Source organism: Opisthocomus hoazin, chromosome 4, assembly GCF_030867145.1.
Source record: "Opisthocomus hoazin isolate bOpiHoa1 chromosome 4, bOpiHoa1.hap1, whole genome shotgun sequence".
Classification (NCBI taxonomy): Eukaryota; Metazoa; Chordata; class Aves; order Opisthocomiformes; family Opisthocomidae; genus Opisthocomus; species Opisthocomus hoazin.
Genome location: NC_134417.1, coordinates 50,290,266 through 50,315,560, shown reverse-complemented (window position 1 = coordinate 50,315,560; position 25,295 = coordinate 50,290,266). Strand labels below are relative to the sequence as shown.

The 25,295-nt window shown below is 37.5% G+C and overlaps 1 protein-coding gene across 6 annotated transcripts in view; it reads right to left on the bottom strand.

The window, feature by feature from the left end:
- The window catches only part of SLC4A7 (solute carrier family 4 member 7), an 89,830-nt gene that overhangs the window by 3,514 nt on the left and 61,021 nt on the right, over positions 1-25,295 (bottom strand). For 4 of the 6 annotated variants that reach the window (XM_075418978.1, XM_075418979.1, XM_075418981.1 and 1 more), the window contains 16 exons: positions 24,302-24,389; positions 22,754-22,900; positions 21,376-21,479; positions 19,702-19,876; positions 17,187-17,320; positions 16,392-16,637; positions 12,470-12,575; positions 10,534-10,695; positions 9,414-9,527; positions 8,817-8,978; positions 8,310-8,561; positions 6,037-6,105; positions 5,420-5,593; positions 4,916-5,047; positions 4,068-4,165; positions 2,161-2,268 (listed from right to left, as the gene is read on the bottom strand). In XM_075418978.1, the coding sequence (XP_075275093.1) occupies positions 2,161-2,268; positions 4,068-4,165; positions 4,916-5,047; positions 5,420-5,593; positions 6,037-6,105; positions 8,310-8,561; positions 8,817-8,978; positions 9,414-9,527; positions 10,534-10,695; positions 12,470-12,575; positions 16,392-16,637; positions 17,187-17,320; positions 19,702-19,876; positions 21,376-21,479; positions 22,754-22,900; positions 24,302-24,389 (2,271 nt within the window). The remainder of the gene's footprint in view (positions 1-2,160; positions 2,269-4,067; positions 4,166-4,915; positions 5,048-5,419; positions 5,594-6,036; positions 6,106-8,309; positions 8,562-8,816; positions 8,979-9,413; positions 9,528-10,533; positions 10,696-12,469; positions 12,576-16,391; positions 16,638-17,186; positions 17,321-19,701; positions 19,877-21,375; positions 21,480-22,753; positions 22,901-24,301; positions 24,390-25,295) is intronic. The other 2 variants (XM_075418980.1, XM_075418983.1) reach the window with 1 other exon arrangement.

The window sequence follows — 25,295 nt, the reverse complement described above, 5'->3', positions numbered from 1 at the left end:
ACCACAGCACTAAACATCTGTCCACACTATCAGATGAAGACTGTTACACAGAAAAACCTTAACAGAACTGAGATGAAAAATTTACTGGGAATTGCTTTGGACTAAGCAGTGGCGACATATCTAAATCTCTCCAGCACCCACTATACAAGAATGGGCAGCAAATACCTCGAAACAGCAACCAATTGAGCTCAGGCTCAAGGCAGTTCTGCCTTCTAACATTTTCCAGATTTATGCAATATCAGATTGCTTCTTGAAAGAGCTAGTTTCCAGCACCAGTGTTGTTTTATTTTCAATTTGTAGTTTTAGCAAGTTTCCTTCCAAGGTGCAATTCTTACCACACTAAAGTGAAGCACATTATGGAATCAAAGGGAAATGTCTTACAGCAAAATATAAAAAATAGATGGAATATTGAATATGACCTAAGTAGATGAAAAAACTTTGCAAACTGCTCAGAAGCCTAATTTGCTAGTGCTGCACATAATTCTGTGTTAACTTAATCTACTCAGATAACAGGAAAGCACAAGGAGTTGTACTAACTTCTAACTGCCTGAAAATCAAATCTAAAAATCTTAATTCTTCTGGAAAGAGAAGTACAGGTCTGTATCTCTTCAACCCTTATACACCCAATGACTATCATAAAACGCACTAGAAGCATCCACAAATTACATAACAGGTTTCTGAATACTTAGCATGAAAGAAAATTAAAAATAAAAAAAATGAGGGTATACTGAAATGTACTCTGTTTCTATGTAATACCTCTGTTATCTGCCTTCATGACAGTCTAGCTTAGGTAGTACTCAAGTTTTAAAAATGTTTATTTAAAACACTTCTTTAAAAAAAGTTTAAACAATACAGGCTGAAGATTCACTGAAACTAGTGCCTGCACTAATGAGTCTCTTCAGCTTGTCCTGTTACAATACCATACCTCCAAGTTCTCTCCTTGTCTTCTCCTTCACCCTTGGTTGACCTACTGTCTCAGCAAAACAAAGCCTCTCTCCATGCCTAGTTCAGAGCAACGCACCTGCTGAATGCACGGATGGTACACAAGGGCTGAGTGACCAGTCGCTGCTGCTGTTCCCACGGTGCAAACTCAACAGTCCCCGATAGTTTGCACAATTATGTATGAACACTCCCTCACCAGCAGCTCTTCCACCGAGATGTAATTTTACACAAAACATGACAATATCATGTCTCCGAAACCTGTCTTCCTTTGACAGATTTGGCCGAAAGGGATCAACCAAAAGAAGATGCATGTACAGACAAGCAGGACTGCATAAGCTTCGTTTTCCAAGTCTGCCGGGGTCATTCCCCTTCCTTTCCTACATAAAAACTACTAAGCAATAGCTGCACTGTGATGGAATAGTCCACAGATACCAGTCCCTATAAATTACAAGCCTGTCAGGAAGGTGGGGATATTCCACATAAATATTCACGATTTGGTTTGTTCCCCTTGACAGATTCAGCCAGACAGGGAAGGAGGGTAGGAACTACGATAAAGCAGCAGAATGATTCACTGCACACAGAATTTCTTGTTTGGTGGAGAGCTCACTGAGAAACAGGCTCCTGGTCATCAGCGAAGATGTCAGCTTACAGGAAATGTTCACAGCACTGAGGACTCCTAAACTGTTCAGTACTTTGTTTATTTCATATCCAGTGCCGGTAAAATTCGAGCCAGGTTTAGTTTTTAGATATTAAAAATGAGCTGAGGAAAAACACACCAACCAACCAATCCACAAAAACGGGGCAGATCCTAGGGCAGCATAAAGCAACAGTGAAAGGGCTGCACTTACCTTTTATTCCTACTGGCATTTGTAATGTTCAGGATCAAACAATTCCAATGCTCATACACTCTAGTAAAGCTTTTAGAAACCCTAAACCCATCAGAGTAGCATACAACTGTATTAAGCAAATAAAGAGTAAGTTTAAAATTGTAGTAATACATGTAATAAAATAATTGGAAATCCTTAAAGAAACTGTTTAACTTCAAAGTAATTAAAGGTTCAAAGTCAAGTTCCTTGAAAGTAAAAAGTCAACAAAGATTTACAAACCACATATGCTCTTTTTTTTTTTTTTTAAGATACATTTCAAGAAATACAAGTACAGTTATTAGCTGGTAAACACAAGATCACAGTTAGAAAACGTGTGAGTAATTATAGCTACCTCAGGTTAGCTCTGGTTACTTTGGCATTCTCAGTACTCATGGCAAGAGCCTTCCACTGTGCAGTTTTGGCCATTTCGTCTGATATGTTTACAATTGAGGGATCAACACTAAAGAACAAACATACTTTCTGGTTAGTAGTCAATACCCTGCAACAGCATTATACTTATTGTCACTCACCATTCACATCAGTTGTGCTTTCTTTCAATATTTACACAGCCACAAGTTGAGTTCCATCTCTTAAAAACTTGTTTCAACCAGAATCTGAAAATTTAACTCACTAGTGCTGCCTTAATCACATCGCATCCTAAAACAGTTTTTCATATAGATAACACTAGGACATTGAGAATATTTGAGAGAGATCTCATTTCTAAATTACCTGTAACTTCAGAAGATTATTTTGCATGCTTAGAAATAATGCAATGAATCACACTGTTCTGCTAAGGCTTTCATAAATCAGAATGATTTTGAGCTGTTTCCAGGAAATAGTAAAGGACAAAAGAGCAGATGTTAATAAACTTTTGAAACTGGTAACTCAGTTGAGATTTAGAACAAGTAGAAACCTAGAATTCCTAATATCTAGACCAATTTCAAGTTAATTTATTTTCCTGTAGAGCCTTATTGGACATTTTTCATGATTTTTTTAGCCACAAACTGCCCAAGTCCAGCAGAAGGTTAAGTTCACCCTCACAGATGGTAAGCTCTCAAAAATCTATTTCCCTCTTTGCCCTCCACAGATTTCTATATACAGCAGACTTGAGTGATGTCTGTAGATATATTTTCTGTTCTGTTCTGTATTTAAGCTTCAGAATCTACCCCAGGGTATCTCTAAGGTTCTTCAAATTGCACTGACATCTTTCAAAGCTATTTTTCCTCAGGAATCCTCACAAGATACAACACAGTGAAATATATAGTAAACACACATGCACACAGTTGATGAAATCATTGTTCTACTGTGAAAGCAATTAGCAACTCAAATTTAAAAAAAAAAAAAATTTTAGCATCTTCATCTGAGTTGCTAAAGTGTGATTAAGCCTGCTATTAGCGGGGACAATAGAACTCAGCAGGAATATGTGTTTAATCCAAAAATCTGCCTGTTCCTAACCTGGATCAAGGCAGACCTGACATTACCCTACACCCACTGTAAAGCCAATTTTTAACCTAGGAATCCTTAATATTAGAGAGGCAAAAAAAGCCAGCAAACTATTTATCTGTCACATCTTTCGAGTGTGTTGAACAGTTGTAGAATACCTGACAACTAAGCTGAATACAGCCCCAGTAATGGAGATACATACTGAGACAAAACACCTTCCAGTACTGAAGGAACTTTCCATCAGTGAAACTCCAGCACTTCCTTTTCTGGAAGAGACCAGTAACCCTGTCCTCACATTTACTTTCAGAAAATGACCTTTTAAAGTAAAAACAGCTGCCTGTAAAAAGCTTTTTTATATCATAGAAATTACACACTTTAGCCCTCACACTTAAACAAACCATCGAAGAACTGTACGCTTAAGACTTCTTCTGAAAAATCCAAGTGGCTGGTAAACACACAGCTCAACTGATGCTACTAGTTGCTTAATACTCGGGACTTCATGCATGGTAACACACAAGTATTCCATGACAACTGACCAAGGAAGCTTCTTCACCTTGAGTACAGCTGGTCGACATTGAGTCATCTGATCTGTTCAAGACGGTCATGTAAATTTATAATTAAGATGCAGTTTTAAAGAACAATGACACATAAAAATGCTATGACAGCATCGTGAGATACACCTTCATACTTCCTAATCGTGGCTGAGTTACAAGCTTGGGAGAAAAAGTTAATTCAACTCATACACAACCAACATAATGCAAAGCAAATTACAGCACGTGATACAAAAACTCTTAAAACACCAACATTCTATTATACCTGTATTTTAGGGTTTTTACAGGAAAATCCAAATTTGCTTCTCCATATGCAAGGTGTACACTTTCGCTGTCCCCTGTCCGAAGCATTCTCTCTGCTTCCTGTAAATTCCAAGTAAAAAGTTTACAAAATTACTCATGAAGCAGAAATCCAAGTATCATCTCGTACTGGTAGTTAATTTTCATAGGGGTAAGGGGCACTTCCCTGTAGGTACTAGTGTTGAATGCACAAGATGTAGTTTAAGACCTTTTTCTTAGAAGCATTTTATCCAGGTAGGAGGGGTGGGGGATTGGGGAAAGAGAGTGTTCCAAGTTTTGTAAGTAATTCAGCCACCTGGTGTACAACTAGACAACACTTTTATGGAGAATTTATACAAGCTATACTACTATATTATTGGTAACTAGCAGTTGGTTTTAACTACAGTTCTGCAAGCACACACAAGCAAAACATCCCTTATATGATGAACAGTTCTATGATTCATTTAAGCAGGGTAAAGATCCCTACTCCATCGCTCTTCTCTCCCATCCACACCCATCCCACACACCTTTTAACCTGATTAAAGAGAAAGAAAACAACATTTTTTGTTAAAAACTGCTCCTTTACAGTTTGCTTGCAAATTTTAATCACAAATAAGAGTCACAGTTCACAATATCATCATTGAAACACTGACTCTTCCTCAACTTAATTGCCAGTAATAGTTCCTCTGACACTAAACCTCATCAGTAAAGAATTTCAAAATGCGTATCTGGTATATAAGGTCATATGCTTAGGCCACTTACAATTCTTTTAAGTCTTACCGAGTATTTTCTAGTAATTTACAACACGCTTAGTTTGATTGTTTTCATACTTACTGCCTTCTGTTTTTTCTTTTTGTCATCTTCTTTCTTCTTTTTACTTTCTGGCATAAGATCATCAAGCCAGCTAAGCTCTCTTTTGGTGAAACATAAATCCATGAGCTTGCGAATGAACACTAACGCTAGAACCTTAAGGGAACCACAAATTGGATAATTTTAATATTAATTTTAATATTAAAATATTAAACTATTTAAATGAAAAATGCACACACTTTCAGTACATTTAGAATCTTTAACTGAAGCCCTTTCTTGCAGTACTAGTTTTATCTTACCATAAAGTTAAATAATTTCCACTTTCAATAGCTATTCATAACTGAATTGCTTATTTTCAAGAAATGAGAAGTCCTTATGCTTCAAAAAAAAAAAAAGCAATTTGTACTACGGGTTCTTTTATTTCTTTCCCACTCCCTTCTTTCTTAAGGCAGCAGATATGTTCTGAAGGGATCCTGGATGATGCATGTACTCTTGGAAAAATATTAACTTGAAAAACAGATAACTTACCATCATAGGGAAAACAACAGCAGCTGCAGAGGCTTTAATCACCCACAACAGAACTAGACAAGTGAGCTGAACAACTGTAAAGATATGGACCTTCCAAAGTGGCACATAACGCAGATAAATCAGGTCAGGTTGATGTTTGGCAGGCATTCCAAATAATTTTATACGATCAAAAAACTGCATTGAAAAATAAAATCATCCATCAGTTAACTATTTTCTCCCCCTCCGTAAGGAAATAAGTATTTTTAGGGGACTCCAGAAACAGAGGTTAATCTCAAATAAAATACTAATGAAGGACACTGAACATTCAAGGGGGTGGGGCTGGGGGCTGTTTTATTTTGTTGAGTATTTCTCCCGCCTCTCATTACTACTATAAAATTTCAGAGTATTTCAGAAAATCTGTTGCTCAGCAACAGTAGTGAAAGAATAAATGCAAAAGAACTGAGAACTGAAGGCACAACAGTGTATTAAGAACAAATATCTGAACATGACACTCAGAACATTATCCCACATACTAGTCCGAAAATGTGAGCTAACTTTACTGTTGCTCACATAAAGCAATGCGTTAGCCTCGTTTTCATTTGAACAAAAGCAAATTACTCATTAAAATCAGACTTTACCTGAATGCCTTTTAATGAAGATACTCCCATGTAAAGGAAGACACCATATAGAACTGGCATTGGAATAAACTGGGGAGGAAAAAACACCCACACAGTTACTTGTGGAATCAACATGGCAGAAGACAGCAGTCCATACTAGTGAAAAACATGGACTGAGTTATTTTTTACTTTATATTTTACTTAAGTGAAATCTTTGTCTGTAGAGAAAATACATGCATCACTGAGCAGCAAAAAAATCTGGAGCCAACAAGGCTATCACCAAGATTAAAAAAATGGTTCAGTCTTGACTGCCCATTCATTCGCTTTTCTAGGTTGCAACCAAGATTTCTACTAATGCTAAGTATGCTGCTTTATGTTGCTATCTGACAGGAAACGTACTGAGACTATACAATTCGTGAAATTGCCATATGAAGTTTTACTGTTGCTCACTAATCTTGCATTTCTGGAGCAGATGAAACAGAAAACCGACCTACTGAGCTATGAAAATCTGCTAATTATTCAGGGCTAAATTTTGTTCCAATAAGGTGATCAATTTAAAGCTTGCTAAGATAAGGAAGTTATCCACTGGTTTCAGTGGCACACAAAGCAAGTGAAACTTTACTGGTTCCTGAACTCATGAAACTTCTGAGTAAAGGACAGCCAAGACACAATTCAAAATCTTAAAAACTGCTGCTATCAGGCCTGAACAAAAAAGGCTTTGCTGAAACTTAGATAGTGTGGAATAAAACTATGCCTTAGGGATTCATTACTGCATGTGTGTTTGTGTACGTGTGTGTATATATATATTTTTTATACATATTTATATGTGTATATATGTTTTTAAAAGCTAGTGTCTTTACTGTAAGATCTATAACTTGACATGCGAGTACTTCATTTATGTCAACTTGCACTGCATAAAATCAGTATAAATCCATACATGGAACAAAAGCACAACCACCTGCAAATGCAAGGCTTTGCTCTCCTTCCTTCTCTTCATAATAACAGCCATTTACATTGAAAAATAAAAACATTTCAAGAAGATCAAAGAGTAGTAATTCCATTCCCAATACCCTTGGTTCCATAAAAAAGTGGAAGTATTCGTTTCTAAGAATCAGCCAATAAAACGTGAGGTAAACATCTAGCTTCAGCAACCAGCACCTTTACCTTTTACTTTTGAGTAACAAAAAAATCTATTTCAATATTTCTGATCCTGACCATTTGCACTATACAGCTGAGCTCTTGGTAGCTTTTCAACCAGAGACTGTCAAATCTGCATACTCATTTTTAATAACTGCTATTGTTTTCAGAGTTTTTACATTCTTTAAACACTCACAAATAGTCAGCTATTAAGAATTTATAGTATACAGCTGTAACTACTAAACTATAGTTGTGTGCTCATAGGTTAATTTCCTCCCATTATCTACACTTAAACAGCTATTACAAGGTACCTTTTTGTGAAACGACTTCTGATCTGTCTTTCCACAAACTTTTAAGAAGTTCTTTAAAGGTATTAACAACTATGCAATTTATGCCACATCTTGGGAACATTTTGGGAACAGAACGACAGTTTTTTTCCTTTCTCCTTTTAACTACTGGATTTGAAACAACAAAACATAAATTGAATGTATTTTACTCAAATCTGAGCAAAAAGCCAGCCGAACTATTTGGTTTTCCTTCAGTAAAGTCTTCAGAATGGCACTATGGATATAAATTAAGAGACAAAGTGTAAACCGAGGCTAAAACATGACCTGCAAAATGTCTATTACACCGTGATGATGCATAAGATAATCTTCACACTTTAAACATCGAAAGAAGTTTAATAAGCTGAAGAACAAGCAGTGAACATTGCCACTTTTGATGACCACTTTTTAAACCCGGTGTTTCCCTTTCTTCTGCTATATTATATTACTTCTGCTCAAGTGACTTTGTGTCTTTATCACACTCCTTTTCTCTCTATATATACATGCTCACATAAAAACTACCAGAGAACTATTTTAGGTAACATGGACTCAAGAAACTAAAAAATAGCTGGCAAGAAAATCAGGTAACATGGACAAAGGTTGCTCTCTTCACTACTCGCTGCACTTCTAGCTTGCTCAGCTTTAATTTTCTCAGATCTCTCCTCATTGTTTCTGTTCAACTAATACCTGTTGTTAAAAAGGCAATGTGAGAACAAGTCCAGGCATATTTTATTTAACATAATAAAACTTCCTAACATTATGAAATGCTAAATCACAATACCAAAATCAAAAGTACAAAGAAAATAGAAGTAGTTTGGAAAAACTGTCTTTTACCTTTAACACAGAGGTCATGAACACTGACAGCCCCATCAAGACAAAAATCATCAATCCTGTCACTCGTTGCTCCCGGATTCCCAAAAACTTCGGTTGCTCTCCTGGTGCTGAGCATTCAGATTCAACTTTCAGGCTATTGACATGGCTTATAGATAGGACAGTTGCAGCAACAAACCACGGTAAGCCCATGATAGAACATAACCCCAGCATAACACCAACCATGAGCAGATCAAGATGATAACCACAGCCTTTCTGTAAAATTAAGATAAAAAATATTTGATAAGCTTTCTATTTATATGATAGCATACCTATAACTTAGCTGATCAACAACAGATAACTACAAGTTAGATAATTTGAGAGTGTCCACAGAGTTATATTTGCTCTTTGTTACTCAATATACACGTTTACTTAGTAGCTGTTGGTAACATTTCACAAACTTGCAGAATGAATCTAGTTAAAATAGCTTCGACTTGCACAACGTTAGCGTTTTGAGAAAATGACTTTTACCCTCAGCTTATGCTCTTTCCTGTTTATAATAACAGCTGTTATTTGTTGATCCATGAAAATAAGAATGGTACAGAGTAAAGCAGGAATAGCAGCTATCAAGAGTGTCCACCACGGATTGACTCCAAGAGGATTTATGAACCATCCTCGGTCTTTTCGAGTGGGCTGAAAAAACAAACATCAGCAATAAGAATTAAATGCATAAGATAAAATGCAGATTTTATTGCTACAAACAGTTGCAATGAACAGATCAACAGTCTCTTAAATGTCTTTATTTTCTCCAATGGCTTTGACCGAAAGACTGATATAGCTGTTACATGTCAATGTGACATTTACATGAAAAAAATTAAACAAATCCATTCTATTCCTTTTCTGCACATTTGCACAAAAGAATGGTTCCTTTTCATTCCTAATACAATATAACGCATAGTCTGTTCTGTCAGACGAGACACACATCCGAAACAGAAAAGTAAGATTACTTCATCAACTACATCATAAGTAAAAGCCATAAATCTCTTTCTGTACAGTTCCATTGTTTTACTGTCTATGAAACTGCAAGCATTTCAAAAGTTAAGTTTTTTAAAAGGTTTTATTTCTTACTTCAAACTTCTCTGGAACATGAAGCTTAGGAGAAGGTACTCCTACAAGATAGTCAATCAAAACCATGATTACTATGGTCAGAAATACTGCAAAGTCACTGATGGTAGAACGCACCTATAAAGAAAAGACTTGTGTTACCTCTTGCTTTTTCATCATTCTAATTTGCATGTATAGAAAGACAATTTTCTCCCCTATGAATAGCGAAGTCTATTTATATTATACTACACCACTGAACATTATATATATTTTCTTTCTATTTGAAAATTTAAGCTGCCTGCCAGCACAGCATGAAGTTGCAGAAGGTAAGCATTCTGTACAACTGTTCATCCAATTATCTCATTTTAAATGACCTACTGCGAGCAGAAAATAACTTAAAATAACTCCTTCCTCATCTTCTTGTCCTCTCAACCCTACTGGGAGGCTGAGCCATCACAGCTAGTCTCTTGTAGCTTAATTCAATAACATCACCGAATTGTTCTGAAATCAATATCCGTATGTTTGACGTTTTGATAGAAGGAGGGATAATTTGCAACAGATTCAGGTTATCAAAGGTGACTTTATTAAACATTAGGAACACACTGTAGGGTTGAGTTGAGGTTTAGAGAAGATCTCATCACTTTGTTTTGGCCAGCAGAAATAAGTTGCATAAATCACTCCAACGATAATCATTATATTAGCCTCTTATTAGAAACAGTAATGCCCTGAGGAACTACTGAGAACCTTTCATATGTACATACATACAGCAGTTTGGGGAAAGCAATCAACTGTTCTATATAGGTAGGTGAGGAAAACAGCAGCAATACTAATTACCTTTCCAAATTGTACCTGGCAATACCCATTCATATGGGGAGACAGACTGCTTACGTCTTCCAACGCTTAGAAAATCTTATTATAACTACATGAAAGTAGAGAGAAAGCACTGAATTTTCAACAGCAAATTTCTTTACTCTAATGTCTTCATTTTTGGAATTATTAGCTAATTTTCTGTTTTTAATTTCTTTTTCTGTCTTTAAAGAAATTTTTTAATAAAAAGTTCTGAAGCAAAATGAAAAAAGTTAACTCTGTTAAGTTACACTAATGTATTTGTCACAAGTTAACAACAGTCTGTAATCAGAATTACCTTAGTTGGGAAATAGCGTTTGGTCTTGAATTGCTTAAGGAAAGAGGAGAGGAAAAATGTTGTAAAGAATAGTATGACAGACCAGAAGAGAACGTCTGGAATATATGGTCCACGATGGCCACAAGCTGATCCACGAAACACACCATGAAAATCTAAACATTGCTGCAAAGAAAAAAACTTCAATTAAAACTCCTTAGATTTCTGTTTTATTCATTTAGTACATTCAACCTAACTTGTAGCTTTTTGATATAAAACACACCTGAGAACATTCACAATCCCAAAAAAGAGGGTACTTTCCTTGATCACTACCTCATTCTGAAATGCCAAATACGTGTGCTGTCTGTTCCAGAAGAGCCACAGTATTCATCACTGATTATTTCATGATGCCAAAATGCTGGGAGGTGCCCAAGAACAAACAACTTCTTTACATTCACCTCATTTCTATTCTGTTTCTCAAAGCATCACAGGACTGAACACACAAATAAAGACTGAGGACTAAGCCCAGGAAAAGCAGACTGTCCAAAATCAACTTTCAAGCTGATGAACTAAGAAAAGAGATCTCCTCGGTGTCTCCCACCTCTTTATTCTTGACTTTATTTTTTCCTAATACAGTTAAGGAAAAAGCTCTCTTACAAAATGAGATTAACCCAACAGTAAGAAAAAAAAATTGTAGCAAAGCAGAAAAGCATCATAAATAATGAATTTGAATAAAAAAGACACCCAAGTCAGACGATCCCTATCCAAAAGGCTCACTGAACAAGTCAATAAGTCAAACACTTGGAAGCAGCAGCACTGCCACAACCTAGTCTTTAAACAGGTTAATTTATTGAAAATTCAACTGCAACAAAAATTCTCCCTGTTAACAATCTACTTTGACTATAAGCACCACCAAATTCTGGATCAGTTCTATCTCTGGGAAGACTAAAGATGCTTAAGAAGATGGAAAGGTATATAAAATAAATAGCAAATATAAAGTAAATATAAAAACTAAGTTCAAGAGAAACTGCCATCTTAGGTGATTATGGTAGACTAGGAGCCATTGGTGGTACACAAAAAACACTACCGCTAAAACTCAGGTAAAGCACTGAGGTTTTTCATAGTATTTTTGCTGTGCAAAACATCTTCTACTTTCAGTGTGAACATCTAGGCTCACACAAAAGGAGAGCCCACACATGGATATCTACTGCCATTTTAGATAGCCTAAGGTGGCCAAAGGAGGCACACACAGCTAGCAAATGCAACACAAAAATCTATAGCAGATCCAAATCATTCAAGATGTAGGCAGAAACCAGATGCCAGAGTATTTAAAGTGGCTCCATTTAGGCAACTGAACCCCACCCAAGGAACTAGTAATCAGCAAAAAAGTTTCTTCCTAAAAGGCTTCAGTATCATTTCCACACAATAACCTTCCTCATCTTCACTTACCCACAAAATTAGATACTGGTATGAAATACCCAGGCCAAGAACGTAATGCTTTCAATGGCTGTAGTTCTATACCAACATCTGACCAATCAACTGTGCTTGTTACCACATTTTAACTGCAGATTCCATTTCCACATGTTCTTAAAAATATTTGTTCATCACTTCCAGGAAACTGAAGGAAGCAACCTCCTGTTTATTCACCTCATCATATTTGTCTGCACTTCAGAAAGAAGACTGTTCAGCCTACCAGGATTAAAGTGGCTACCTCAAGCAGACACATATGATCTTAGCATTTACTGCCAGGGACTAACTCATCCAGACCACTACAATGACTGTTGAAAGCATTATGGGAGGAATAAAAGAGTTCAGAAGTACAGTTTTAAAGAAAACACTCTAGGTTCAAATCAAGAAAGAAACCAGATGAAAAGTATTAATCAAGACTGGTACTATGTGGGTATTTATTTTTTATACATACATACATATATGCACACACACGTAGCTTTTAGACACTCACAGTAACTGTAAGGTTACTCCATGCTATATTTTCCACAGACTTATTCATTCTCCTCCACACTTGCAAAGTTTCATTGCTGGGTTGCTCAGGCTCAGAACACACACATCTGAAGGGAAGAAAAAAATAATTTACACACCATTTCATTTTAAAAAAATTGGTGTAGATGACACAGTTTCAGCAACTCCTTTTCAAATCAGACATGCTATTAGCTTCTGCACGTTTCCAGGTCTTTCTGAAAATTTTGATAGAGTTAGTCATTTTTCTTGCATTTGCCGTGCATTCCGATCTACACAAGACCAAAACTGCTCACCCTGAATTAAGACACCATTTTTGAGTATGTAGTGGGCTAACTAAAAATACAAACGCATAAATTGCTCAGACTTCAAGGAACTGCATACACGCATTTTAATAACTTCTTGAACACATAAAAGTGCCTGTCCCTACTGCAGTGGTTTGCAGACTTGGACTGCAGAACCCCTTCAGTCAGAGAGGTTGACAGAACAACACATCAATTTAAAAAAACAAAAAAAACCCCACACCACAACACATTGTATATTGATTTAACAGGGTGTTTTCATATAAAGCTATTCAAGAACACCAAACCATAAGCTTAATATGTAAGCCTTTATGTAGAAGAGGAGAAACAGATAATAAGCAAGAAAAAAAAGACTTTTTCTATGAGATTCATCAAGATACTCAAAAAGAAAGAACCACAGAAGAGTGAACTTGAATCCTGATAGTGTGAAGGTGAAGAAGGAAGAAGTAGTAAATGTGCATGGGCAAAAAGAATCTAATTTGCGAAGCACAATGCTTACGGAACTTTAAAAAAATGAGAAGTAAATATATTTTATTTTGATAACTGAATCCTAAAGTAACAGCAAAAAGAAATAGAAGATTGGAAAGCTGCAATTCCTACAAGGTAGTTGCAAACACAGCAACAAGAATGATCAGAATAGAAAGGAGTTGCAACAGTAAGTATGAGACGAGAAGAAACCATCTTTACTTGTTGGTCAAGGAAGTAATATGAACAAGCACATCAAAGGAAGACCGACAGACAAATTTATCAAGAAATGCAATGAACATAAACGATGCCACCAAGCAGGTAAGTGAAAATCCAGGAAGAGAAAAGAAAAAAACCAGAAGCTGTAAGAGTCTGTGAAACTGTTTTCTGGCCCAATTAACTGAAGATGCTTTTTCTGCACCCTCTTCCCACTGGGCGAACAGAGATTGAAAAAAAAAAAAAAAAGGCAAGCAAAAAAAAGGCAAAAAAAAGCAATTATAAAAGGCCACATCTCCTATAGCTTTGTGATAGAAAAAAACACAGGACAAAGTAAAGCTGAAGTCTTTGGCACATCATGGAAGATGTGTGACACCTTACAAAGCTAAACCAAGGCAATGTCACACCTTCCTCTCTCCACCCTCACAGCCTGCCTATGCTAGTGTAGTAAAACACAGTCCGGTGGCAAGCATCAGAAAACCTACAGACCTACAGCACAGCTTCTGCCAGATTAGTGAATTTAACATGCTCACATCAGAGTCCAGTGAGGTCCTAGAGCCACTCAAACACAGAAGGATGAGCAGCCAGGAAAAAGGGGGAAATTAGGAAGTGAGCGTACTCCCATGGCCCGCTCCTGGCAACATGGCCTGATCTTACCAGCTGTTAAGACAGGAAAGTGAGTATGAATGCCACGTGAGAATGGAATACAAGAAGCAGTCTGAGAGGGTGTTTGCCCAAAACTGATCATGTTGAAAAGCAAGATGATGGCCATCACCTGATTGAATAGTAACAAAGGAACTTCAAAAAAAAAAAAAAAAAGAAAAAAGGAATCATCCTGAAAGGAAGTATCAATGAAGCATGAATGTTTGTAAAAGCAAGGAGAGATCTTGGGGGTGGAAACATGATAGTCAAAACCCAGTTAGACACTGGCAGAAATCACAGTGTGCACCATGGTCTCTGCCTCAGCCAGGCAGCACAGCTGCCCAGCGGGATGGTGAGCAGTCTGCCCTCCAGCTAGGGACTGACCGCGGGGTGCCGCAAGCAGGGACCCCCACTGCTGGCGTATGGACCCGACCCCACCAGTGCGCAACTGCGCAGACTACGGAGAACCACGCAGGGACAAACAGGGCTGCAGGACTCACATCTGCAACAGGAGCAGAGCACTAGCAGAGAAACCCATGCTCCTCAGAGACGGTGAGTGACTGTAACCCACGCACCTGGGGCTGGAGGGTAAACACCGGTGCAGGCATGGTTAGAACTTTCATGGATTAGTAATAGAAGAGAATTAAAACGTGTGCAGGTTCTTACTGGTATTTCTTAAGTGTCTTGCATTGTGGTTGATCTGCTGCATTACTGATATTGATGGTGAACATATGGAACACTGATTGACAGTTAACTGCGTTGTCATTGATGAATCAAAAAGAAAGCTTTGCTCTTGATTTGGTTTAAACTATGTGAAATGAGCAGTTTCTCTCAGCAACAGCTACCAGGATTTCCTGTTTCCAGCAGGTGTGAGCTGGTAACCCTATTCACCATATTTCATGCAACTATACCGTAAGCTTGGAAACTCCACACTGAGCAGCAAAAGATAAAGCAGCATTCACGCACATCATCAAAAACTAAAAAATGCATAGTGTCAAGACACATAGTATAAAAAGCCCTCAACGCTAATTTCACCATATAAGCTAACTCTTTTAATTCAGAAGTGGTACAGCTGCACACCAAAATGTCGTGTACTGGGTTTGCGCGGCAAGGTTTTAGTAGCAGGGGGGCTACAGGGGTGGCTTCTGTGAGAAGATGCCAGAAGCTTCCCCTATGTCCGACAGAGCCAACACTAGAGCCGTTCATGGAGGACTGTCTCCTATGGGAGGGACCCCACACTGGAACAAGGGAAGAGTGTGAGGAGGAAGGAGCGGCAGAGACAACGTGGGATGAACTGACCGCCATCCCCGTTCTCCGTCCCCCTTGCGCCGTTCCTAAGGAAGAGAAGGTAGAGAAAAATCGGAAGCAAAGTTGAGCCCAGGAAGAAGGGAGGGGGTGGGGGAAAGGTGTTTTAAGAATGAGTTTTTACTTCTCATTAGTCTACTCTCTGTTTTGCCCATGACAGTAACTGCCAAGTGATCTTCCTGTCCTCATCTCGACCCACGAGCCTTTCGTTATATTTTCTGTCCGCCTGTCCAGCTCAGGAAGGGGAGTGGTAGAGCAGCTTGGTGGGCACCTGACATCCAGCCAAGGTCAACCCACCACAAGCAGATAATATACTACTGCCATAGAAATAAAGCAAATGTAAAAAACATACACCTAAATAGCTTGCTTATTACATTCCTTAAATGAAAAAACGTTTTTTTTGTAGTTTTACTGCTGTTTTTTATGATGAATATAACTAGTTCTACTTAGTTGGGAAAGAAAAAAAAAGTCTGTATTGTATTTTTTATTATTTTCCTGTCTCTCAAAAAAAATTTTTACAAGTCAAGTCTTCCCCATAATTGCAGTAGAAAGCAACACTGTTTAAAGATGTCAACTGCCTATTCATAGCACGTGAAAGTTGCAGAAGGTCTCAATGCCTCAGCTACCTGGAAATAATCCGCATCCAGACTGGGTAAACTATCATGACTTCTAGAAGTGGCAAGGCAGAACTCCTGTTCTGACTCATAGTCTCCAGGCTGACCTTCAATAAAGCTGCAATTAAAGCAGGCATTGTCACAGTCCCTCATCCCTTCCAACCACCCATAGCTAACACAGAAAATTCAATTGCACAGCATCCTGAATAGAATTTTTCTGAGGTTTCTCATGCCCATACCACCCCCAGCATTCCTCCTACCCTTCCACAGAGAGGCACACATTGCAGTTTAGTAACTGGTATGTCTCTATACCACAAACATTTTCCCTATGTATTTTACTAACAGACAGAAACTTGGTACGTACGAATAGAAAGTCAGTTTATCCAAATCATTGTGCATATTGAAGGCATACAATTCTCCCAAATGAAAAAGCTTTTCCAATGCCTCATAAATAAATATGATGCATATAAGCGCTGCGAAAGCCTCCTCAGTAAATCGAGTGATGTAACACACAAGGCTGCTGGCATCTGTGGCTACAAGCACTACGCAAAAAAGTGCAGTCCACAGACCAATGCTAGTTCGCAAGGAGAGGTAGGAAAGACCATAATCCCTGTGTGAAGAAAGAAACAAAAGTATTAGCTGAGCCAAAAGTCACCCGCGCTGTAGTCTATTTGAAAATAAATAGAGGCCAAGCTGTATAGATATTCACCACTTCTCTCATCCTTGATGTTGGCTCCAAATGAAGCAGAAATTTTTCTGTCCCATTTTCCACCAAAGCAAAGCAACACTGCAAGGTGTTTCTAGAATCAAGGGCAGAGCTACCTAGTTTGGGAAGCATCACGGGGTTGATCTTTCCAGAACTACCTACATGTTTTCTCCTAGAGGGCAGATCAATCCCTGCTTACCCCTGCAGAATCAAAGCCAACACCTCTACACAGTCAAAACATCTTTTATTTCAGTCCTAGTCACCTTTCATCACTGATTTTCTCACTAAGGCTCACCAGTGCCTCACAGCTTTGCAAACCACATCTACCTCAGTCTCAGCTGCATTTACGTCTTCACGGACATCCACATTTAACACAGATCTGCTTTCAACTACAGCTATTCTAACAGGCTAGAAAGTTAGTAAGTGCATCAAGGCAATGCAAACATCACTTACCTGCAAAATTTAAATAATATTTTTTCAAATACTAGAACTGGTCCGGTGCTCCCCAAAATAGTAAGAGGTTGCCCAGCAAAGAGAGAATAGGCAATCCCAGTTAATGAGGCTCCAAAGAGAGACTCTATTGCACTCTGTTTGGGGGAAAAGAAACTGCTGTAACTGTGCTGCCTTTCAGGTCAGCATTTAGCGTCACATCTGCATAAGTACAATTTTAAGATGCATTAACTTAGAAACAAGACAAGATGTAAAAACATTGCAATAAATATTGATGTTTGAGACAAGGATAAGTTAACACAGTTTTGCAGTAACAATACCACGGACAAAAGGTTTTGAGAACTTCACTCCTGAGAAACACAAAGTCATCCAACACCATGAGCACAAGTTACTAGTCCTGCTAACTAAGGAGGAAAAACATACCAACAATTACTACAAATTTAAAAGTTACTCAATATGTAGTTTACAGAAATAATTATCTGTCTCTGTAAATCTGTAAAGAAAATGGATGTATATATATTGCAACATATCTGTACCAAAACATGATACGATGTACCGTATCAAACCTGCATCAGTCAACCAAGCATTACAAAAACAAAAAACTGACAGGCAGAGGTGGAGGGGAAATTACTGAACAATATTGGTTTATGTATACATGACACCAAAAATAGATGAGCAGTAAACCAAGGTCCCACCTGGTAATGCATTTCTTTATATTGAAGTAAGATCTCTACTTCAGTTCTTGAATTAAAGGTTTTACTATGGCATTTTCTGCTAAAAAAAAATGTTACAGTGCACCTCAAAAGAGAAGGGCAAGACTTTCTAGAATCTAAAATAATATTAAGGTTACTTGAAAGTAATTAACTACACCGTTTACAACTACAAGAAGTCATGGATTACAGATTAAAGGGTTCCTGGTGGAATTTTTCAGTGTTTGCTATTTTGCAACTATGCAAGCCTAAGAAAACAATCTTTATGCAAACTTCAGCTCCAGTTCAGGAAAGCATCTAGAATTGGCAAAATGGTTTGCTGAACTGGGGATATTAAACATGAAAACATGAGTGTGTTGTTCCTTGGGGGGGGGAGGGGTAAAATCCCAGCCTCTTGTTCTATTACCTTTGAATTAGTGCTTTTGGTTAGTCAATGCATTAACCTTGGGGCTCTCAATCAGGGTGGCAGGGACAGGAGTACTGTGGAGGTGATGACCTCTGGGAATGTGAGGGAAGGTTTCAAACACAAACTGTGTACCTTACAATGTCAGCTACTGTGCTTGAACATGTGTGTGCAGTAACTACATTTTATATTCAATGATGCACACCAAATATCTGAAGGCAGGAACAAACCCACAAACAATTCCAGACAGCTAAAAGAAAGAAGGTGTTTAAGAATCAAGCTTTAGAAGAAGCATATTTTCATAATTATACATGACGTGCATTCAAAAGTGACATGAACATTTTGATAACCATTCCTACATTTAGAGTGCCAAAAACATCGCACAGAAAAGATACCATTTATCTCTGTGTTTGCTATCAGCTTGAAGTGCTATATCAATAAACATAAATCTGAGTCAATAGCATTACTTGAAAGAGATAAAATAGTTAACTAAATTTTAATACAGTACAAGCTTAAAAACGCAATCTACGTATCAAGAAGAATTTTATAGCATAATAAGCTTTATCAGAATCTTAAAACTTGTAGAGGACACGTCTGAATACATCCTTCCCTCCCCCAAAAGGACAGAGCCTTGTTTCTTTGTGATGGATTTAAAAACAGAAAATACACTTCAAACTAGTTAACTCAGAAGCCAATTAACACAAGCACTAAGTTATTAACATTGCTGATGTCAAGTATTCTTTCCCTGCCCCAAAAAACAAAGTGCAATGATATTTTGGTTTAAAAGGTGCTGTTGTTATCTACTGCCCAACAGAACACTACCAAAATTTTGTACGTGTATGGTTTATGCTCAAGTCGTTTATAAGGAAGAGTATTTTCTGTTCATAAACCATAACCACTTTATTGTTAACAACATACCATTAGTGAAAGCAGGTACATATCCTGTCCGTTACTGAAACACACAATAGACTGCTACCCGTACACTGCAGGTATTATCATGCTCGTAGGCCTACCACTCAAGGCCAGCGCATGTTCTTGGCTACCCACCTTGAGCCTCTGACTTTGCCTAAAGTAGGCCTAGTGGGATGGTGCACCTTTACTGCTATTGGTTACTTTCAAGTAGCCAAAAAGCAGGTAATGCAAGCCCTTTCTCAATTCATGAAGCCATTCATCCAGTAAGGCAGGATAAACATTTTTTACCTCCACTGTGCATCTTCTCCTGTTCACATGGGTTCCCCACATTTTCCACAGCAATTACCTTTTGGGGAAGATCTGCTTTGGGGCAGGCTAATCAAGTGCTGTGGGTAAATTCTTCAAATACAAGTATAAATAAATGAGACAAATGCACACAGTGACTTGCCTCTGAAGGTCTAAAAGCCTGGCCACTACCATTCTTTGTACTCACTATTCTGCCTTGTGTAGCTTCTCCCAGGAGCCCTCCAAAAGTGATTACAGGAGACATACAGGCACAGTATAGGAAAAGAATCGAGGCCAGGCACTGCAGGCTTAATGCATCCTTGAAGTCACTCAAGAAAAAAGGTGCTTTCCTTTGGATGTCAAGTATCAAACCACCAAAAAGCCTAAATAGGTGAGATGAAACTCGTCAAACTGTACACTAATGGATTCTAGCTAGTTCAAAACTATGGGCTACACATGACTGCCGGTGCCTATTGCCAGCACAAATTAGCTATTTCATAATCCAGATTAACGCATAACAGTTTAAAATGTAAATGAGAATCTTATCCATTCCAATTCTGCAGTATTCCAAATACAATCAAGTAGGTTATCCACATTTTTAAAAGCTGGCTAGGTATTTTTGTATATGGGCTAGATACTGAAAAAACACCTTTGCAAACAGGTTTACCTAAATAATGGTTTAAATCAAATCTGTCTTACGATATTCAAAACAAGGAACAGAAGAAACATGCTAAACCTCAACCAAGACCACTGCACTGATACATTTCAGTATTACTACTTCAATAATTAGTTGTAGCTTTTTGATATGAATTCTCTACAAACATATGGTTGGGTCCATAAATAAATTTTGGTCTACTATTTATAACAGTGTTTTCATCTGGAGCACAGAGATATTCTATAAATAGAAATACAAAACCAAACCTATATAAGTCAGTTCAACTTGGTACGTTAGTATCAAGAAGTTAAAAAGCTTTTTATATTTTCCAAAAAAATTTCCAAGACTCAAAAATACTAGGTAAAATTTGCACCTACAAAAAAATGATTTTATTTTGAAATATTAAAAAAAAATTAGCTCCTAAGAAAAACAATAGTCCTATCTAGAGATAATTCTGTGGGCAGAAATGAACTTCTCAGCTCCACATACTGTCTGCAAAAAGGCAAAAATTAAGTATAATAAAGCCAAAATGGTAAAAATAAACACAAATATTGTACAGTCCTTGCTAAGGTTATGAGAAAGACACATTTCATCTGGAACTTTATCATTTTGCGGATAACAACACTGTACATCTTTTCCAGGATTTCTCAGCTGAATTCATCTCTACTCTCTCATATGAGATATTAAGGTTTAATCTTAACCAGGTACTTGTGATGTTGTGGACTTTTTTGGAAAGTATTTCACAATTAACAAAGAGCAACAATGCAACTCAACTGAAATAAAGTCCTTCAATTCCATTTCAGATCTAAAAGAAACCTAACCAATTTATATTCCTTGTTGCTCCATTTTGTACGTTTAATATAACAGATTTGCATTAATGGAAATTTTTAGTACATAGCCCAATACTGAGAAGTATATTCCTGCTATAACTGTGATAATTGCATGCTCTTGACAATTAAAAATTAAAACCCAACTCTTAAAAGTCAGTTAGTTAAATTAGGTTGCATCTTATACGAAATCCTTTGCAAATGTGTTGAGAAACATTGCCACAGGCTTGAAAATGCTTTAAGCAGACTGGCATTTATAGGCAAGAATCCAACACTTGAAAAAGGATGCGCTCTGACACTTCTACCATGATTTTTTATGTTCAAATGTCATCACTAAAAAACTGTGAAGATTTATCACTTCTTTCTTTACAGTAGCTAGTATTTAGGGAAGTGAACACACCTTCCAGTTCTCTCAAGTTCAGGTCCAGCATGATGCCCTTCTTGTTTGAGAGTCTCTCCTGTAGAAGTAGATCCATTTGGAAATTTAGGTACCTTCCTTTTCTCCTACAAGGGGGGGGGAAATAAAGGGAAAGAAAAAAAATTTACTTTGAGAATGTCTTTAGGCCAAAAAGTATAATTCAAAGATAGTGTGCAGAGACTGTATGCCTTCCAAACCTTTTTCATATTCCCAGCTTATCAGCAGTCCTCGACTTGCCGAATTCATCTTTTGTTGAGTATGGACAACTAGAACTGTACAACAGTCCCAAAAAGATCGCACTTACTAGTACCTTGCACAACAGTTTTATCTTCCCTCTTTCTACACCAAATATGTCCCCAAGACATGATGAAACAAAGCCTACCTTTTCAAGACACAGTAGAGACTCAACCACGAGGCCTAGAAACCTTTAGATTTTTTTTCTCAATCATTTCCAGAGCAGAAGCCTCTAGCTTCTAACAGAAACTGACCTCACTTCATGGCATGCACAGTATTTAGCTGAAGCATAACTGAGAAATCATTCCAGTATAAATGAGAAGTCATTGCCCTATTAAGCAAGCTGCTCACCGGATCCTCATAAATTTCTCAGCTGAGCTTGTCTGCCAGAAACCCCCGAGAGCTCTGCTTATTTTGGAAACGAGTTATGTGGTAGCCTCAGGCTATTCATGAATGAACTGGGCTGCTCTCACCCCTTCCCTTCCACCCACTCCCCCAACCACCACAGGATTCGACACCAACATCAACCTTCTGAACCAAGAGCACCGGTCTCTCCCCCAGCTTTTGATCCCGGCGCCAGGAATTCCCCTCAGTTGTAAAGAGGCAGAAAGGGACAAAATCAGAGTCTGTCTAAGGTCCATCTTCCCCCTGGCTCTCATTCTAGGCTTGTATCACAGCTGAGCGGTATGATCCGTTTTATCCATTTAATAAGCATTCTGTGAACATTATATGCTAACCAATACACATTAAAACATTTCAATATTGCATGCAAACAGAAGTTTCTATAAGAATTACAATATTCTTCCTGATCATTGTTGGATTAATAACAAAATTTGTAACATGAACTCAGGTACAACTTCAGACCAGTTCTAGCTGTCACATGAACTCATTTCAGTATTACAAAAGGAAATATAGTAAATACTATTTACTTAGCAGCAGAGCAGGAAATTGATAGACACCTTTACTTAACTGGACAATCCACTTCATCCAGGTGGATGTGGGGGCCTTCCTGATGCTTCACTATAGTTTGTACTCAGCACACAAATTTACTTGAAAAATGGCATTTTCAAAGTAAGAATCAGGAGAGCTCTCTATTGGACCTTTTATTTTATTTTTCTCCTTTTACCTGGGAAGGAACATTTTTTGGTGGCTCAATTCGTATAGATGGATCCCATTCTCCTGGAGGCAGGACTGTTACTTGGTCTAAAAATTCATCAATTCCTGACAATAAATCATTTCGGTCTTTTGCTTTATAGGCAACATCATGGAAAACCTACAAGAAGAATGTACCCAATATTGATTTTTATTTTTTTTTTAAGAAGAATTGATTACAAGGAATACTTCATTACTTTTAAAAAGGTACAGGAAATTTTTTAAATGTTGTTAGAACTTAGGCTTTTACTTTACTTGCATACTTTTGCATTAAGAACTACCTGCATCCACCTCCCCATGGAACACAAAATAAGGAAGTTCTGTCTTCAAACTCAAAAGGAATACTGAGTTCATTTCTAAAATTAATTAAAAAGTTAATCTTCAATATTCATTAAAGGAAGTTCATGTATTATTGCCTGAATAATTCTGCACTACAGCCACTGTACCACTATGCTCTGCTAAATCAGGATAAAAATACTTTAAATAACCTTAGAAGTAAAACACAAGTTTTTGTTGAGAATAAGAACTTCATTTGCATACCTCTAGCTCAACTGATTTTAAAAGACTTCTTAAAAGGCACATGAAAGCAATCCTCCTACTACTCAAAAAACCCCCTACACTGTTTTACAGACTTCTACGGCACAAACTACGAACTGACACACAGGCAGTATTTTAAAAAAACAATCCCTGAATCCCAAGACACATTTTATACACAGAGAGAAAAAAATGCTAGTTTCTCTACAAAAAAAAAAGTCTGCAGAAGATGATCCTAAATTGCTTCTCTATATTTGAAAGCTGAACCATTTGTCTCCAGAGACCTGACCATTAAGTCTTCTAATTGTAAATTAGATCTTTTAAGCCTGTTTAGGTCTTTTTAGACCACTAATTCATATTTTTTTATTTTAATGATCTACAGTATTCCTAAACATCAGCCTATGTAAAAAAATTAGAAGCTGCAACTAAAGCTTTTAATACTCAGTTGTCACAATCAACAAATAATGTATTCACAGACTAGCTGCCCAATTGTATAACGACCAATTTCTGGTTCATATTTCTAAAATTTTAAATTGTTCTAAAGAAATACTAGCATTTCTGCTAGATAACCCAAATAATTATCAGCGCTTCAGGAGGTGGCGCTCCATGCAAAGTCAGAACTCAAGCATCCTCATTTTGCTCAGTAAGACGACAATAGTCTTATAAAAAGCCCCCACTCCCTTGCGCTCTTTAAAACCGTCCACCAGGGCTCTAAGTGTATGACTTTAAATGCCTAGTAAAATTCTATTTTAAATTATTTGAGCAAGCTTTGATTAAAAAAAAGACACCTGTGATGACTCAAAGGGAAAAATTAATTTACCATTACCTAATTCACTAACACAAGAAATAAGTAGGATTACAGTTCTTCGTTTAACTAGGGTTTTTTTTCCCTTTAACCTGTCACTCCACAATACATTTACTGAAAACAGTCAGGAAATACCTTATTCTAGACTTCTTCCACTACAAGTGTTTAAAATACATTACTCACATCATCTGTCATAAGTGTTGCTATTGATCTTCCAATTTCATGGTACTGTGGAGCTTTTCCTGCTGGTCCCAGCAACAAAAACAAAAACCTGTGGAGAAAGCCATCGAGATGCATACGACTGACTCCTTCGAATACACTCAGAAGGAACTTTCGAATTCACATTTAAAGAAAATGTAGTGGTGAAATGAAAATATACTCTTCACCATTCCATATCTTAAAGACTGCTGCAAGAATAAGAAAAACTTGCCTCAAAGTCATTACTGGAAGGAACTCGAATGCTGAACCAAAATTACTCTGAAATCTTCTTGATTAGGCCTAATTTTTCAGCTTCTTATAAAGCTGTAAGTGTAGTGGAAATCCACAGGCTAGAGCTCCACAATTATTTCCTCCAGATTCTAAGCCTGACATTCTCACTGGCAAAGACCCTTTAGTGAGGGCCGAGGAGTTTTATGACCTGTTCCAGCCTCCCTGATGACCACTTCTTCACGGAGCTAAACCCCCCTCGTGTGCTGTGACTGGGTATGTCACACAACAGATGCACAGACACATTTTAAACAAGACACTGGACATAACTCTTACAGGCATATGCTCCACCCTGTGTCAGCGGGAAGGAAGGGAACCTGCATTTTGAACACCTAAGAAGGTAAAACTGGTGTTTTGGGAAGGGAATCCAACCTGGGGGCAGGTCACAGCATATGTTCATGATCTCCATTTCCAATCACAATAATAGTTATCACAACTTTTTTTTAAACAAAAAAAAAAAACCCACACTTGAACAGGTCTAGTATCTTCTAAGTTCAAAAAGAATACAAACCAAAGAGTGAACCTCAGCAATTATTTTCACAACCATCTTCCTATACTCCATGAAAATGAAGTTCCTAAGTACAACACATTTGTAAAAAGTAGTGCCTTCTTTCACCTCACAGCACAGAAAGCTCAGTGTTATTTTTCCTTTGCAAGTTGACTGTCCTAACTGAAACTGAGATTGCATCTT